Genomic DNA, 16,157 nt, shown 5'->3' on the forward strand with positions numbered 1-16,157 from the left:
TGAAATTCCAGCGTCTACCCCAAAGAGGGAAAACCTTTCTGGGATGGACTGAGATCCAGAGAATAAATTTGGGAAGAGCCTGTGCTGGCCTAAAGGAGAGGATTTAGTGTTTGGGCTCCTGATTTGTTCCTCTGCAGGTTTGAAGGGGAAAAATCCATGAGAAAAGGAAAAATTCTACGAAACGTTTCAGATCGTGGAATTTTGGAATCGTTTGGGCTGGGAGGGATCTTAAAACTCATCTTATTCCACCCTCTGGGACGTCTTCCACTATCCCAGGTTGCTCCGAGTCCTTCCAGGACACTTCCAGGAACGAGGAATTCACAATTCCCCCATTCCAGTGCTTCCCCACCTCATTCCGGGATGATTTGTTAATTATCTATAACCTGTTCCCACTCTAAACACACCCCAAATCCAGCAGGATTACGGGACCGAGTGAAATTACTGAGTTTTCCCTTCATTTTTATTGCAAGCTGGAAAAAGGAGGGAATTCAGCACCACAGAACTCAGGATTTTAATGGTGCTTAATGGTCTCCTTCAATCAAATCTCAATTATTTGTGGACTTGCTCCCAACAGGGAGAGAGAAAATAATTTACTCCTGCTTGGTGCTGGATAAAAAAATGGAAAAACTGCTCCAAGAGATCCTGAAAGGAATGGCTGCTGGAATGTGGGAAGCATTAAAACCCTGGAATTTTTATTTAAATAATTTTGATTGATTGATTTATCAGGAATCATGCTTAAAGTTGGTTTTATTTACTTTTATTTTGCAGTTGGTTCCCTCCTGTTGTGATTTGTTCCCTCCACAATCCTCTGGATCTGAGAATTCCGCTGGGTCCTGGATACTGGAAAGGGAAATTTGCACTGTGGAAATTTGAATTTTCCATCCTGGAAATGGAAATTTGAATTTTCCATTCCGGAAATGGAAATTTGCATCCTGGAAATCTGAATTTTCCATCCTGGAAATGGAACTTTTCATCCTGGAAATCTGAATTTTCCATCCTGGAAACGGAAATTTGAATTTTCCATCCTGGAAATGGAAATTTTCATCCTGGAAATCTGAATTTTCCATCCTGGAAATGGAAATTTTCATCCTGGAAATTTGAATTTTCCATGCTGGAAATGGTGAAGGTAAAGGAAAGGATCAGTCCCCAGCACTCCTGCTGCTGAAGCTGCCCCTGTTGCAGTATGGAAATGAACCCCGGGTATTCTTTGGAATAACACAATCAAAGCCAGTTTATTTCCCTGAATAAAAGAAAATCCCATTGGAGCCTCTCCATTCTTCCTCATGCACAGGGGATGGCAAAAGAAAATTCCAGGATTTTGTGAAAACCAAATTTTCTGGTGAATTTGGTGAGCTCTGCCTGTGACCAGGACACCCAAAGAGTCTCTGGCTGCATCTCTGCCATGGATGAATCCCAAAACTCCTGATTTCCTCCAAGGATTCCCAATGCAGATCCAGAACTCAGGAATCCTCACCTGCTGCTTTCCCAGCTCTTTTCCCCGTGGTTCCCACCCCAGGTGTGGGGATGGACCTCTGGACACACTTTGCCAGTCCTGGCTGAGTAAGAGGAGAAATTTTATGGATTTGGGAGCAGGGATTTGTTTTGGGGTTAAAAGTGCTGGATTCCAGTGAGGAATGGAGCCATGAAGTGCAGCTGAGGGGGTTTGCAGGCTCTGAGTTTCCCATTCTTTGGGAAATGTTTTCCCACAAGTTCTGGAGATGTTGGAGCTCAACCACAAACCCCAGTCCCGCTCCTGGGAACATCGTGGGACCAGCTGAATGTCACAATTCCCAGTTAAATCATTTCAGCAGGGAGCAACTCCATATTTAATGTCATAGAGAGCGATTTGGGACACGCAGGAAAATCGGCTGGGACTCGGTGAGTGATTTTAATTCCTCCTTTCTCCCCCCTGCCTAGAGAGATTCCTGGATTTGGGATCACAGCTGAACATCCTCAAGCTAATCTCAGCAGTAGCTGCAATATTTAAACTTTTAAGAACAAATAGTTTAAAAACAGCCACATCAGATGGAAATAATTCGGGCTCTTACCTCACAGAGGTTTGTGCACCTGCTTAAATTCAGACCGGGGATTATTTTCCATAAATCCAAGTGATTTTTTTTTTTTTTGTGAGGTTTCCTCATTTTCCCTTCTGCAATGCCACAGGCTGAACTTACAAGGAATGCTGTCAGTGGTGTGCTAACAACCCACTAACAACATCCCTCCTAAGAGCTGTTCCAGTTGATGATTCCAGCCTTCAGGATCCAAAAAACATCTGGCTGTGCTGGAAGGATCTTAGAATTAACCATGGGAAGGCTGGAAATAGGGAGAGAAAGGCCCAGCCCTTTACACATTCTTGATGTTCAACCTACAGAGCAGCCAAAAGGGAACGTGCCACTTTTCCCACCATTTCTATGTGAAGAATTCCAGCTTTTTCTCCCAAACCTGCCCTGGATGGGGCTTTACAGGCGAGGAAAACACTCACAGAGGTCACAAAAGCTTTTGGAGCATGCTGTGGGGTGGTTGGATGGAGGAGTAAGACTGGGAGGAAAATCCCTGGGAACTCTGGGTTGGGATGGGCACAGCCCAGATGCGGCCCAGATGTTGCTTTGAGGGCCAGCTGGGCACAGGTGTGGTGGGGAAAAGGAGGAAAAGGAGAGACTGAAGGAAGGAAAAAGCCAAAAGGCAGCCGAAGGTTGAAGGTGATGAGCTGAAGGTCGTGCTGGGAGCACAGCCTCTGGAGATGTCCCCAGAAAACCAGGGGACAAGGAGCAGCAGAGGGATTTGGAGAATCCACCTGGGGTCCCTTCAGACAGGAGACCAAGCAGTGAGGGGGTTGGGATGCAGCCAGAGTGTCTGGAATGGCACAGGACGGTGTCCCTTGAGGGGGACACGGGATTTGGGGCGTCACCTGAGCGTCACCCTCAGCTGGCAGCATGGGAATGGCACAGGGAAGGGCTGCAGCCATCCTTTCTCCCACTTCCCACCTTCTCACCCGGCTGGGAATTGGAAACAGCCCCAGCTGGCACCGAATTCAGCTCCCTGCTGAAATTCCAGGGCTGGATTGGATGTTCCGAGCCCTTTGGGGGTGGCAGCTCAGCAGGGGCAGCGTGCTGGATCATCTCAGGGAAAGGATGGAAAAGCTCAGCCCCTGTCAGGAGAGCACTGGAAGAGTCCCAGCCTTGTTAGCAGCGTCCAGTGGGGTCACAAAAGCCCTGACAGTGCAGTTGTCCCTTCCAGAGCGATATCACTGTCCTGGCCTGGAGCACAAATCCTTCACTGATGCAGGCAGAGGAAGCTGAATTCATGCCCAAGGCGCCCACGGGTTTGGGGCAATCCTTGGAGAAATCAAGGAAAAAGGGAAGAGGACGGGAGCAGCCTTTTCCACAGAAATCCTTGGTTTGTTTTGAGGAAGTGGACAGAAGAGACTTTGACCAGCACAAACCCCCTGGGATCCCAAAATTTAGGGACGTCAGGCAGGCTGGGAAGGTGCTGGGAGCCAGTCAGGGATCTCAGTCATTTGAGATTGGGGGAATAACCTGATAAAAACCCGGCCGAGGTGCCCCAGCTGGATCAGGCACGAAGAGCAGCTGGTTTGTCACCTCCCTGTGCCCCTCTGTCACTCCAGGGTGGTGACCAGCCTGAGCCACGGGCCCTGGGACACAGCCCGGGACAAGCACAGGGATTTTAGCCAGCGGAGGCTGGGGAAGCAGCGGGGTCTGAGCCCGGGGGTGCCGCAGAACCGGGCAGAGAGGGAGGGGGGGGACAGCGTGGGGACAGCGGGGACAGGGTCGGGGAGGGGAGCCCATCACGGGCTCAGGGCGCCCCTCACAGTCCGCACCACAGCGCGCAACAGCGGATCCTGGGACAGAGCGGGACCGGGACAGAGCATCCCGGCACAGAGCATCCCGGGCCAGAGAGGGACAGGGACAGAGCGCGACTGGGCCGCGCATCCCGGGACAGAGCATCCCGGGACAGAGCGGGACCGCGCAACAGCGCGCATCCCGGGACAGAGAATCCTGGGTCAGAGAATCCTTGGACAGAGCATCCCGGGACAGAGCGGGACCGCGCCGCGCATCCCGGGACAAAAAGGAAGCGCGGCAGCCACGCGGCGCATCCCGGGATAGAGCGGGGTGCTCCGCACAACCCGGCTCCGTGCGAGCCGCACCGCTCGGCGCATCCCGGAGCGGCGCGGCTCCCAGCGCTCCGCGCATCCCAGGAGAGAGCCCAGCCAGACCCCCCATCCCAGCTCCACGCGGCTCCCAGCGCTCCGCGCATCCCGCCTTGGCAGGGCGCTCGGCCGTGCGCGCCCGGCGGCGGAGCCGCGGGGCCACGGGGGGCGGCGGCGGCGGAGGAGGAGGAGGAGGAGGCGGAGGAAGGCGCGCAGCAGCAGCAGCAGCAGTCACGCAGCTTTGACGTCGCCGGGCTGCGGCTGCCGGCCCCGCACGTATAGCACAACGTGACGGCCCCGCCGCCGCCACTCGCGCCCGCTCCCCCGCGCTCGCACAGCAGCGAGCCCGCACCCAGCGCGGCCGCGGGAGCCCCGCGCCACCCCCGCCATGGGCCCGGCCTCCGCCCCGCAGCCGCGCTGAGAGGAGGGGGAGCCGCTCCCGGAGCCGCCACAACCGGAGCCTCCCCGCGCCGGTCCCCGCCCCGCGCCGCCCCCCTCGCTCCGCTCCGCTCCGCGCCGCGCGGGGAGCCCCGCGCACCATGCGGGGGCCGCGGCGCCGCGGTGGCATCTGATGGCCGCGGGGCGCAGGCGGCTGCGGCGGCCCCGCGCGGCGCTCGGCGGCCCCGGGAGGCGGCGGCGGCGGCGGCCGGAGCCCTGAGGGGGCCGCGGCCCGGAGGGGGTGAGGGGGCTGCCGCTGCCGGGGGCTCGCTCTGAGCGGGGCTCGCTCCGCGCCGCCCGCTGCGCAGCGGGAGGAGGAGGAGGCGGAGGCGGAAGGAGGAGGAGGAGGAGGACCAGGACCGGCGCGGTGCCCGCCGCCTGCCCCCGCCGCCCTGCCTGCGCGGGCGTGCGCGGCTCGGCCGCAGCGGAGCGCGGGGCTCCGGCGGGCGCTGCGCTGCCCCCCCCCCCCCGCCCCGCCGGGCTGGATATGTGGATGCTCACGTGAAGATGGATGTAGCGATCGGGCTGCTGGGGCTGCTGACGGTTCTGCTGGAGGGCAGCTCCGGACAAGGGGTGTACGGTGAGTGCGGGGCGCCGCGTGACCTTGTCGCGACTGTCGCCGGGGCGGAAGGGCGGGGGGGGGGGGGGGGGGATGGAAGGGGGGGTTTGGGGGTGGGGGCGAGCGGCGTGGCCCCGCTGCGCGCCGCGGGAGCCGGCGGGGGCAGAGCGGAGGCAGCGCCGTTGCCATGAGACGCTGACATTTCACGGCGAAAAACCGGGCCGGGGGGCGGGGGGTGATTCGGGGGTTCGGGGAGGGGGCACAGAGTGGGGTGGGGGGGGTGTGAGGCGGGGGGAGCAGCCGGTCCCGGGCCCCGCTGGCCGCCGCGGAGGAGCGGGCGGGCGCCGCCTCCGTGGGGCTCCTCCGCACCCGCGGAGCGCCCGCGGCAGCCGCACTTGTTACCGGCGGCGCTGCCGCCCGCGGCCGCCGAGCCAGGGGCGGGGGCGAAGGCGCCGAAACTTCCCGGGGCTCCGCCGGGGGCGCGCGGACCCCGCGGGAGAGCGGCTCCCCTGCCCCGGCCCCGCTGACCCCCGCCCGTGACTTGCACATCGCCGGCGGTATCGCCCGCTCCGCTCCCCCTCCGCCCTGGGGCCGCGGTCTTGTTGCTTCTTCCCCCTCGAGGTGGTCCCGGTTCGGCCGTGGCCGGAGCCGAGCGCGGGGAGAACCGGGCGCTCCGCCGGAGCTGCCCCGTGCCCCGGTCCGGGCGCTGCCTCTGCCGCGGTGATCCCGTGGTGCCGGTGGGGCTCCGGTTCGGTCGATGCCCCGGCCTCGGTGTAGCCGGTCCCGGTGATGCCCGGGCAGTGGTAATGTTTCGGTGCCAGTGATGTCCCAGCCGCGGCGATGCCCCGGTTCTGGCGATGCCCCATTGCCGGTGCTTCCCCATTCCCGGTGCTGCCCCATTCCCTGTGCTGCCCCATTCCCTGTGCTGTCCCATTCCCGGTGCTGTCCCATTCCCTGTGCTGTCCCATTCCCGCTGATGTCCCATTCCCGGTGCTGCCCCATTCCCGGCGCTGCCCGGCCGGGCGGGGGGGTTATGTAAGCGGCGCGGCGGGGCTCGGTGGCGGTGCGGTGCTGCCGGCAGCTCTGGCACTCGGGGCTGAGGAAGGAGATCCACGAATCTCCCAGCAAATGCTTCGTGTGACACTCGCTGCTCCCAGCCCGCCCGCTCCCACACTTCGATATTCGCTTCCCACCGGGAAGGGAGCCTCACTTAAAGACTCACCCCCACCCCCCCGCCCCCCCCCCCCCCTTTTTTTTTCTCTCTTTAATTCTGCAAAATTTGGCCGTGATTGCGAATGTCTGAGGGGCTCAGCTCGCGGTGGATGCATGGCTGGTGCGGATCTCGGCACTGGCAGGGCTCCCTGCCTCCCCCGGCACACAGGCACATATTGTTGGATGCTCTGGAATAGCAGCGGCTGCCGTGAATAGGAGAGGGCTTGTTCAGGAAGAGCGAGGTGGGGGCTGGAGGGAGGAGATGCGGGCTCAGCTCCGGGCGATGGCACACGGGGCTCTGGAGTAGGACTTGGGCGCTGCTGCTTTCTCCTGCTGGCTGGTTTAGGTTAAGGCCGGGCAGCGAAGGGCTGCTGAGAGCGGGGGCAGCGCTGTGATCTCAGCCGTGTGTGGCTGCTTCGTGTTCCGGCAATTTGGGTGTCTTCATTGACTGCTGGAGAACGTGGACGTAAAAAAAAAAAATAAAATTAAATATATATATATATCTAATCCCAAGCCCGGGGTTGGTCCCGCAGCTCCCGAGGAGCCTGCTCGGTGCAGCAGGGCCATTTTGGGAGAGGAGGATTGCAAAGCTGGAGCCCGTAGATTATCCAAAGTGAGCCCCAGCCTGGGAGAGGGAACCTGCTCGGACCTTGTTGGTTTGGAAAAATCGGTTTGTGGGATTCGAACGAGTTTTGTTTATTTTTTGGATTTTTATCGAATTTTTCCAGAGCCTCGCAGCTCTGCTTCCGAGCGTGGTGCTGCCGGGGAGGTGTCCTGCCACGTTAACACTTGTTCCTTGTTTCTGTGCTCCTCTGGGAGCGGGCACAGCTCCAGAGCCTCTCCATGAGGAAGGCGGCGAGGGGAAGGAGCAGCCTGGAATCCATCCCTGCTCCCTGTTGATATTCCCAGCCCTGCAGGTGGCTCAGCCCCATCCCTCAGGCTCCGGCTGCTGCTCCAGCTTCTCCCAGCTCCTCCCTGGCTCATCCCACCTGTCCTTGGCACGGTTTTCGCAGGCTGTTTTCCAGCCCTGGATGCTCCCGTGGCTCCGGAGGTGCGGGAGGTGCTGGCACAGAGCCTGGCACGGCACCGTCCGTGCCCAACCGGGGAGCTCTGAATGCAAAATAAATCCCCCATTTCCTGATTCCGAGTCCATCCGGAGCTCCGGGTTAATGTGCCGTGATGTCCGGCTGAGCAGCACCTCCGTAACTTCCCTCCGCTCCGTCGGAACGCTAAAGCTGGGCTGGAAAACTGGGATCCCAAAGGGAAACCGGCACAGAGCTGGGAGAACTGGGAGAACTGGGAGCAAGGCAGGCCCAGCCCTGCCCTGTGCCACATTCTGCTTCCTCAGGGGATGGGGGAGAGCGGAGCTGCTGAAATCCTTGGGAATTCTTACGATTCCTCAGCTCTCCCCTGTTTTCCTGGCCCAAGGGTGGAGAACAACTCGAGATCTGTGCGGCTGCACTTTTCCTCCCCTTTCAGTGATGCATGACTGGCACTGTTAATAAAGCAGAAAATGTAGGGATCCAGGACATGATGGTTCTCCTTTCACCCAACTTCCAATTCCCAGAGGGAAAACTGGCTCAGTGAGGAGGCCGATGTGGGCATGGAGAGTTTTTAACAGCTCAGAGGCTGCTCAGCAAAAAATGGGAATTTTGGGAGAGTGGAGAAGGGATTTTGGGGTTTGCTCCTGATCTGCCTCGGCTGGGGGGCTCACCAAGGACTTGGGGTCCCATTTTGTGCCCTGTGGAGTGAAGAAGGGCCCAGAGAATTCCTGGATGGGAGCCTGGAGACCCTGAATGCTTCCAGCACCTCTAGGGTAGGGGCTGGAAAAATCCTGGGAATGAGGGGACGTCGCTGAAGTGAGGGTGACAATCCTGGCAGTGCCGGCTCCTGTAGCAAAACCAGGGAAGTGGATTCCAGGTGGTCACAGGGATCTGGGACCTGCTGTGGGATCCACTGGGTGGGACAGGTCACACAGGGGTGCAGCCCCCTCTGGAATCCTGGGTCACTGGTCCGAGGTTTATCCACTCCTCGCTCAGATTTTTCCATGATTTCAGCTGGAATGAAGCACAGCAGACCTCCCCCCACCGCCACCCCGGGATGTTTTCCATGTCTGGGAACACCAGGTGTGACAGAGGAAGGTGACAGTGACCCCTCTGTGCCACCCCTGCGCTGCTTTACCCCAATTCCTGCAGGGAGTGGGGCCCAGCATCCCATCTGCAGCCATGGAAAACCTTGGGATGGCTCAAAATTCCTCCCGGAATCACAGGTGGAATGGATGTTGACCATCTCATCAGCATCTGGTGGCTCTGCACCAAAGCCAGGTGTGCAAAATTTTGGAGAAACATCCACAGCCTTGGGAACAACGAGAATTCCAGGCATTTTCTCATTGGGAACAAGGAGACTTCCATTGCAGTTTCAAAATGCCTGGAATGGAAAGTATTTAAGGTGTTAAATTCCAGGGAAATTGTCCTGGTGAATCCAAGCACCAGCCCTTATTGCAGCTGCAGTTTTGCCAAAGAGCCAAGTTGGAATTGGGCATCCCAAAGCCTGGAGCTGTCCCTTTTTCCCGGGATCCAGTGGGACTGGGGGCTGCAGGAGCTCCTTGGATCCTGGGGGAGGTTGGAGCGGGGACAGACGGTGTCAGGAAAAATCTGGGAAAGATCTGGGAAAGATTTTCTGCCCCTGAAGGAAAATTCCCAGCTGCTTTGTGATGCTGGGAATAATTCCCTGGTGCTCAGATCCCAGAGGGATTAAGGAACGCTGCCTTTGGAGCTGGGAGTTCTGACCCAGCTTTTCCCAACATTTTTATGGATCGAACAAGTGGATTGGAAGGATGAGAGGAGGGATGGGAAAAAAAAAAATCACTCGGAGCGAGGACGTTTTGCTCATCAGGAAGGCTGGATCCTTGTTGGGAAAACTCTGGATCAGCAATCCCAGTAGGAGGATGGATAATTCCATGGCTTGTACTTCCATGGAGAATAATTCCATGGAGGACATTTCCATGGATTGTACTTCCATGGAGGATATTTCCATGGGTTGGACTTCCAGGGGGATAATTCCAGGCAGGACATTTCCATGGATTGGATAATTCCATGGGTTGTACTTCCATGGAGAATAATTCCATGGAGGACATTTCCATGGATTGTACTTCCATGGAGGATATTTCCATGGGTTGGACTTCCTGGAGGATAATTCCAGGAAGGACATTTCCATGGATTGGATAATTCCATGGGTTGTACTTCCATGGAGGATAATTCTGTGGATTGTACTTCAGGAGGATAATTCCATGGAGGATAATTCCATGGATTGTACTTCCAGGAGGATATTTCCATGGACTGTACTTCCAGAGGGATAATTCCATGGAGGATATTTCCATGGCCTCGCTGGGTGAATGCCAGACTTTTTGGGGATGTTTTGACCCCTCACAATTCCCGACTTTGTGCCAGGGAAGTTTCCCTGGGAACGGGGCAGGAATTGCGCAGCTGCTCTCCTCCAGCGCCTGCTCCGCGACTTCTGCGGGATCCAGCGGATCCTTGGGAATTTTAACTCTTCCCTGAACCCTGGGCACGGGTCAAATCCTCCTTCCCACGGGGATTTCTGGGATTTCCGTGTGAAGAACCCACGGAAAACCGAGGGATTGGGATGGACTCTGCTCCCAGGATAAGGAATTTGGAATTCCGGGAGGGAGGGACTGGGGAACGCTGTGAGTTGTGGCCCAGGTGATGATTTGGGGTTCGGGGTGGAGGTTTCCATCTAATTCAAGCCTGGTAAATGTGTGAAAGGGATTTAAACTGAGCCTAAACTTCCCTGAGTTTGGATGTGTGGAGAGCTCCAAGGATCCTCCTGGAACGCCGGGAGCTGCATCCCAGCTCCTGCTGCCATGAGCTGTGGGATCAGAACGTTACCTTGGATTCATGGGGAGGGAAATATGAAGGAAATCTGGCAAGGAAAATCCCAAAGCACAGAAAAAAAAAAAAAAAATTAAAATTCCAGGGGCCCAGAGGAGCAAAATCCAATTTAATTCGGAGCAGCCTGAGGAAGAGGAAGGAAATGGGAATTATTAAAGTTCAGTTTTGTCTTGAGCATCCTCAAGAATTATTTGGGATCTTCTTGGGATGATCTGATTTCTTTTAACCTATAAATGGATTATATATATATATATATATATGAATATTCTTGTAGGGAATGCATTAAAAACCCTTCCTCCAGTGGGAAATTCCCTTTGGGATGGGATGATCTCACTCTCCCTAACCTGGATGTGCTCAGGGACAAAATTGATTATTTCCCAGTTTTGTATAGCTGGAAAGGATTTTATTTTATTTTATTTTATTTTATTTTATTTTATTTTATTTTATTTTATTTTATTTGAAAGGGGATTTTTGGGATCCTGGTCACATGCTGGATATTTGGGATGAAACAGAAAGGATTAAATGTCTTCCACATTCCTCAAAACTTTTTTGGGATTTCAGCCAGTGAAGGGATGGTTGATACCTGTCAGTCCATATATGGATTATATAGAATTATTGGATGGGTTATATCTGGGAATATTCTTGTAGGGAATGGACTCTCCTGCATTAAATCCATTTCTTCCAGTGGAAAAATCTCTTTGGGATTTGGGAAGCACTCTTCCTAACCTGTATGCACTCAGGGACAAAATTGATTATTTCCCATATTTTTGATAGATGGGAAGGAATTTTTTTTTTTTTTAATTTTATTTTATTATTTTTTTTTTGAGAAGGGGGATTTTTTGGGAGCCTGCTCACATGGTGGATGTTTGGGATGCTGCTGCTCCATCACCCTTCCCTGGAATCCTGAGTCCTGACAAATCCCATCCCATCAGCTCCTTGATCTTTTTATAGCCCCTCTTTCCCATTCCGAGTCCTGTCTGCATCCAGAGGAATTAATTCCTGCCTTTTCCAGAAATAATCTCCTCTCCAAAAATAGCTGGGAATGGAGGGCGCTCGCTTGGCTCCTCTCACACAGATTTTGGATCTGGGCTTTTCTGGGATGAGGATTTTTTTTTTTTTCCCCAAAATATGGGATCAGCCTGTCCATAAAATTCCTCCTTCCATGGAATATTGAGGGACCAAGCTTTGAAATTCCTCCCAGGCTTATGTTTTGTTGGATATCAGGGAAAGGTTCTTCCCCCAGAGGGTGCTGGGCTCAGAATAGGGAATGGTGACATTCCCGGGGCTGCCAGAATTCCAGGAATATTTGGGAAACACTCCCAGGGATGCACAGGTTGAGATTGTTGGGAGCAGGGTCTGGATAATCCTGGGATAATCCGGATTTTCCAGAGGGATCCTGCAGGAAGCACATCCCCTCCTGTGAGTGCGTGCAGGTTTTCCTTGGAATTTCTGGCATCAGGGAGATGCTGAGGATCCCTGGGAAGGATTTTTCCCAAGGATTTTCAGCTGGGAATCCTTGGGAAGTGTTGGGAGCTGGAATGTGTCTGGTGGGAGTGGGAGCTGCAGGGAATTGGGAGGGTTTTGCATTCCAATCCAACTTTTTGGGAATGTTGTTCCAATGAGAGGGATTAATGAAATTCCCAAATCTTGGAATGTTTCTAACATCACTATTTTATCCAGCCTCTGTATCCCTTTATCCCAAAAAATGTCACCCCTTTCCCAAGAAAAGTATTTGCACTCTTTATGAAAATCCTCGATAAAAAGAGAGCTGGATACCTGAAAAATTCCCGGATTTCCCTAGGATTCGGGGGGAGGGGGAAAGGGATTTTTGGCATCCCAGCTGTGCCATAAAACTGGGAGATTTTTCACCTCTGGAATATGAGTTAGGAATGACAGGACTATTCCCAGGGGAGGGGACATTCAGGAATTGGGTTCTCCCACAGGATTCGAGGCTGTTTTCCCTGGAAGTGGAAACTCTGCTCCCTGGGTATTGGATTCCCTTCCCAATTTTCCTGATTTCTCACATTATTTTGATGGAATATGAAGCAATCCAGAAATTTGGGAAGCATTCCACTGCAAAGCTCAAATCCATACGGGAATTGTGCCACAGGAGTTTTTGGGATAGGTTTGAAGCTGGAATTTGTTCTCCTGAGGTGCAAAGTCATTCCCTTTTTTTCCTAAACTGTCCCTCCCCTAGAATGAGATGCAGAAAAATGGGAATTATCCCAATTTGGTGCAGCTGGAGCTGCTCCCCGCTCCAATTATTTTTTTTTTTTTTTTTTTTTTTTTTTTTAAAAAACTCCTCCCACCTGGAATTAATCCTGACCATTACTTAAAGGTGGGAGCGTGTTTTAATTCCCGGAGAAACCCTCGGAAGGAGCTGATAGAGTTGGGTGTTCCTGTTATCCTGCTTTTTCCCAATGTAGGTTTTAATTTTTTTTAATATTTTTGTTAAAATCATTTGTTTTCTTGAGGGGCTGGGAAATTCAGTCTTTTCCTGGATCTGAAATTCCAAATAAATTATGGATAAGGAGGGGATTTCTATTTTTTTTTTTTTTTTGTGTGTGGGATTTGAGTGAAGGTTCTGGAGCAGCTTTTGTGGGGCTGGTTCTGCTCCCAGGGCTGCCTCTGGAATTGTTCTCCCATGTGGATTGATGGAATTCCAGGGAATTCAGGAGGAAAAGGAGATTTTAAGGGATTTGAAGCCTTGGGGGTGAGTCTGATTTAGGAATAGTGAGGTTGAACCTAACGAGAGAAGGATGTGGGGTTTGGGATAAATTGTGACTTCCAGGAGTTATCCCAGGTGATCAGAGAGTTTTGGAAAATCCAGTGTTTTCCTAGGAAAAGAAATAAAATTCCAAGTGAATAAAAACACAGAAAGGGAGGGAATTTCCTTGCTGTGCTTTGGGTTTTTTTTGTTTTTTTTTTTTTTTGTTTTTGTTTTTTTGAGTGAAGATTCTGGAGCAGCTTTTGTGGGGCTGGTTCTGCTCCCAGGGCTGCCTCTGGAATTGTTCTTCCATGTGGATTGATGGAATTCCTGGGAATATGGGGAAAAAAAAAAAAAGGAGATTTTTAAGGAATTTTAAGTCTCTGGGATGAGTCTGATTTAGGATTACTGAGGTTGAACCTAAAGAGGGGAGGATGTGGGGTTTGGGATAAATTGTGATCTCCAAGAGTTATCCCAGGTGATCGGAGAGTTTTGGAAAAACGGGAAATGTGCTGGGAATTATTCTGCTTTGGGAATTTGTTTTCCCGCATGAGTTGTGCGTTATAAAACAGAAGAGAACTTTCAAAACTGAGGAATTTCACTCCAAAAAGCTGTCACAACGCGGAGATGTTTTCCAGTTATTCAGAAATAAGGAATTCGTGGAATATGTCAGCCTTTGGAATCCGTCCCTTTTTCTTAAGGAATAATAGAAAATTAAGGGATTAAAGTTTAATTAAATTTAAATTTTAATTAAAATTAAAGTTTGGTGGGAGGAGAGGGGGGAGGATGGAGCCACGTTGTGGGTGGGTGAGGAACGAGCTGCTCCTAAATCCAACAGGAGAAATCTTGGCTTTTTCAGGAATTCCTGCATTTTTTTCACTGGGCAAGGAGGGAGCCGGAGGTTTTTGGAATGATTTATTTGGGATGAGCCAGGCTGGGTTTGCTCCTTGGCCTTGGTCCTGATCCCAGCTGGGCTCTTTTAAGAAGAAATTTGTTGTATTGGGGCACCAATTAATTAATTAATTAATTACCAGTCAATTAATTTCACTTAGCTGTGGGTTCTGCTGGAGTTGGAATTCCTGGAATTTCTTTGTGCAGGGCTTGGATTCAGATTTGATCCTTGTGGGATTTTTTTTTTTTTTTGACCAGAGATTCCTAAGCTGGCTCTATCTAGCCTAGATTTGTTGTATTGTGGCACCAATAAATTAATTACCAGTTAATTAATTTCTCTGGCTGTGGGTGCTGATAGAGCTGGAATTCCTGGGATTGCCAGGAATTGGATTTGATGCTTTGCAGCTCGGGATATTCTGTGATTCCATGGCTTGTGCCAGCAGGAAATGGGACTGAAATGATGAATTAAGAGAAGTTTTCCCAACTTATGGGGTGGGATTCATCCCTGGATTTATCCCTGGGCCAGTGGGAACCTCCGGGCAGTGCCAGCTCTTTTCCAAGTGCAGAATTCCACACTGCAGCAGATCCAAGAAATCTGTGCTCGGCCAGGCTGAAAAACCTTTAAAGAATAAAATGTGAAGGGGAAATTCCCCGATGGAATGGTTTGGGTTGGAAAGAACCCTAAATCCCATTTCCACTAAGGAAGCTTTTCTCTATCCCAGGTTTTTCCAAGCTCCATGAGCACTAATTGGCTTCTTGTTAGTTTAATTAATTAAATTATTTTTGCCTTATAGCAAAGCTTAGCTTTACCTCAGGCACCGAAACCCCCGGAATTTTCCTGCTGGAATCCTGATCCTGAGAAAAATAAATTTTTTTTTTTTTTTTGTGCCCACAGCAACTCTGTGCTCAAAAAAAAAAAAAAAAATCCCTCAGAATTCCGGGAGCTTTTTAGAAGTGCAGTGTCAATACCCTGGAACCAAACTCCCACCTGGAAAAATCCAATGGGATTTCTCCTCTGGGTTTTCCCACCTCCCCTAAGAGCCCTTTCCTGGATGTGCTGAGGGAAAGGAGCTCCTGGATATTTTTATTTATTTTTTTTTTTAGGTATTGTGGGAAGTTGTAGGAATGAAGGCAGGCATTAAATGAGGGTGTTTAAGGAATAAATGGGATCTTTCCTTTCTGTGTTGGCTTAGAAAATTCTGGATTTTTTTCTCTCTGGGGTGCGATTTTCCAGCTGAATTTTTTTTTTTTTTTTTTTTTTTTTTTGGAGAAGTGGGGGTTCCGTGCCCATGGAATTAATCATTGTCACTGTAATTAGCATGTCCTGAGGAAGCTGCACCCTCCTTTGATTCCCACTTCATTTCTCCATAATCCTCATTTTCCCCTCCCCATTTAAAAAGGCACCAAGCTGACAAACGCTGCTGGGTCTCCTTTAAATTCCCAATTTCCCTGCATTTTTCCCTAAAAATAAAAGCAGGAATTATTTCCCAACACCTGCTGGACATTGCCCTGGAGTTGGCATCTCCACTAAAAGGAGCCCCTGGGATCAGATCTCCTGAATTTTCCATGAAATCCAAATGATCCTGTAATGCTTCTTGCTGTAATTAATAATCCCTCTCCTTTTGTTGGGATTTTTTTTTTTTCCCCACCCTTTAAACTCAATCCAACCATGGCAGCTTCCTCGGGACATGCTAATTACAGTGACGATGATTAATTCCATGGGCACAAATCCTTGGAATCTGTGCCAGGAACTGAGATCCCACTGGGCCAGGTGATGCACAAACCCAGCCTAAAGAGCCCAAGGAAATTGGGATCCACAGGGAAAAAAATAATAATTAAAAAAAAAAGGCAAAGCAGTTTTAATTGTCACTCCCTGCTGAAGGTCTTGATTCCTTGGAATTGTCCATTCCTCCCACTCCCTTCCCCAAGAGAAACATTCCCATCACATTCTCCTTTTAAATTAGGGACTCGCTCTTCTCTTCCCGTAATTTAAGGGTTTGAACACTCCAAAAATCCCGAGTTCCCCTGGAACTGAACACCCAAGATCTGCCCCCTTGGAAGCACCCAGAAAATCCAGGTCCTTGCATAAAAATACCCTTTATTCCAAAAGGAGAAAAAAAAAAAAAAAAAAAAAAAAAAGAAGGAAGACACTTTTAATTTTCAACCCATGCTAAAGCTCCTCTTCTCCCAAAAATCCTCGCCCAGCCAGAGCTCCAATGTCATTTTTAGCATCCTGCCTTCCCTAATTTTGACTCATTCCTGGCAATGGGG

General features: G+C 51.8%; 1 protein-coding gene across 1 annotated transcript in view; it reads left to right on the top strand.

Annotated features, from left to right (window-relative positions):
* MDGA2 (MAM domain containing glycosylphosphatidylinositol anchor 2) overlaps positions 1-16,157 on the top strand; it is a 296,154-nt gene that overhangs the window by 88,082 nt on the left and 191,915 nt on the right. The window contains exons 2-4 of the mRNA XM_062495446.1: positions 3,626-3,787; positions 3,832-4,444; positions 4,943-5,186. Of these exons, the coding sequence (XP_062351430.1) occupies positions 3,626-3,787; positions 3,832-4,444; positions 4,943-5,186 (1,019 nt within the window). The remainder of the gene's footprint in view (positions 1-3,625; positions 3,788-3,831; positions 4,445-4,942; positions 5,187-16,157) is intronic.

Source organism: Cinclus cinclus, chromosome 6, assembly GCF_963662255.1.
Source record: "Cinclus cinclus chromosome 6, bCinCin1.1, whole genome shotgun sequence".
Classification (NCBI taxonomy): Eukaryota; Metazoa; Chordata; class Aves; order Passeriformes; family Cinclidae; genus Cinclus; species Cinclus cinclus.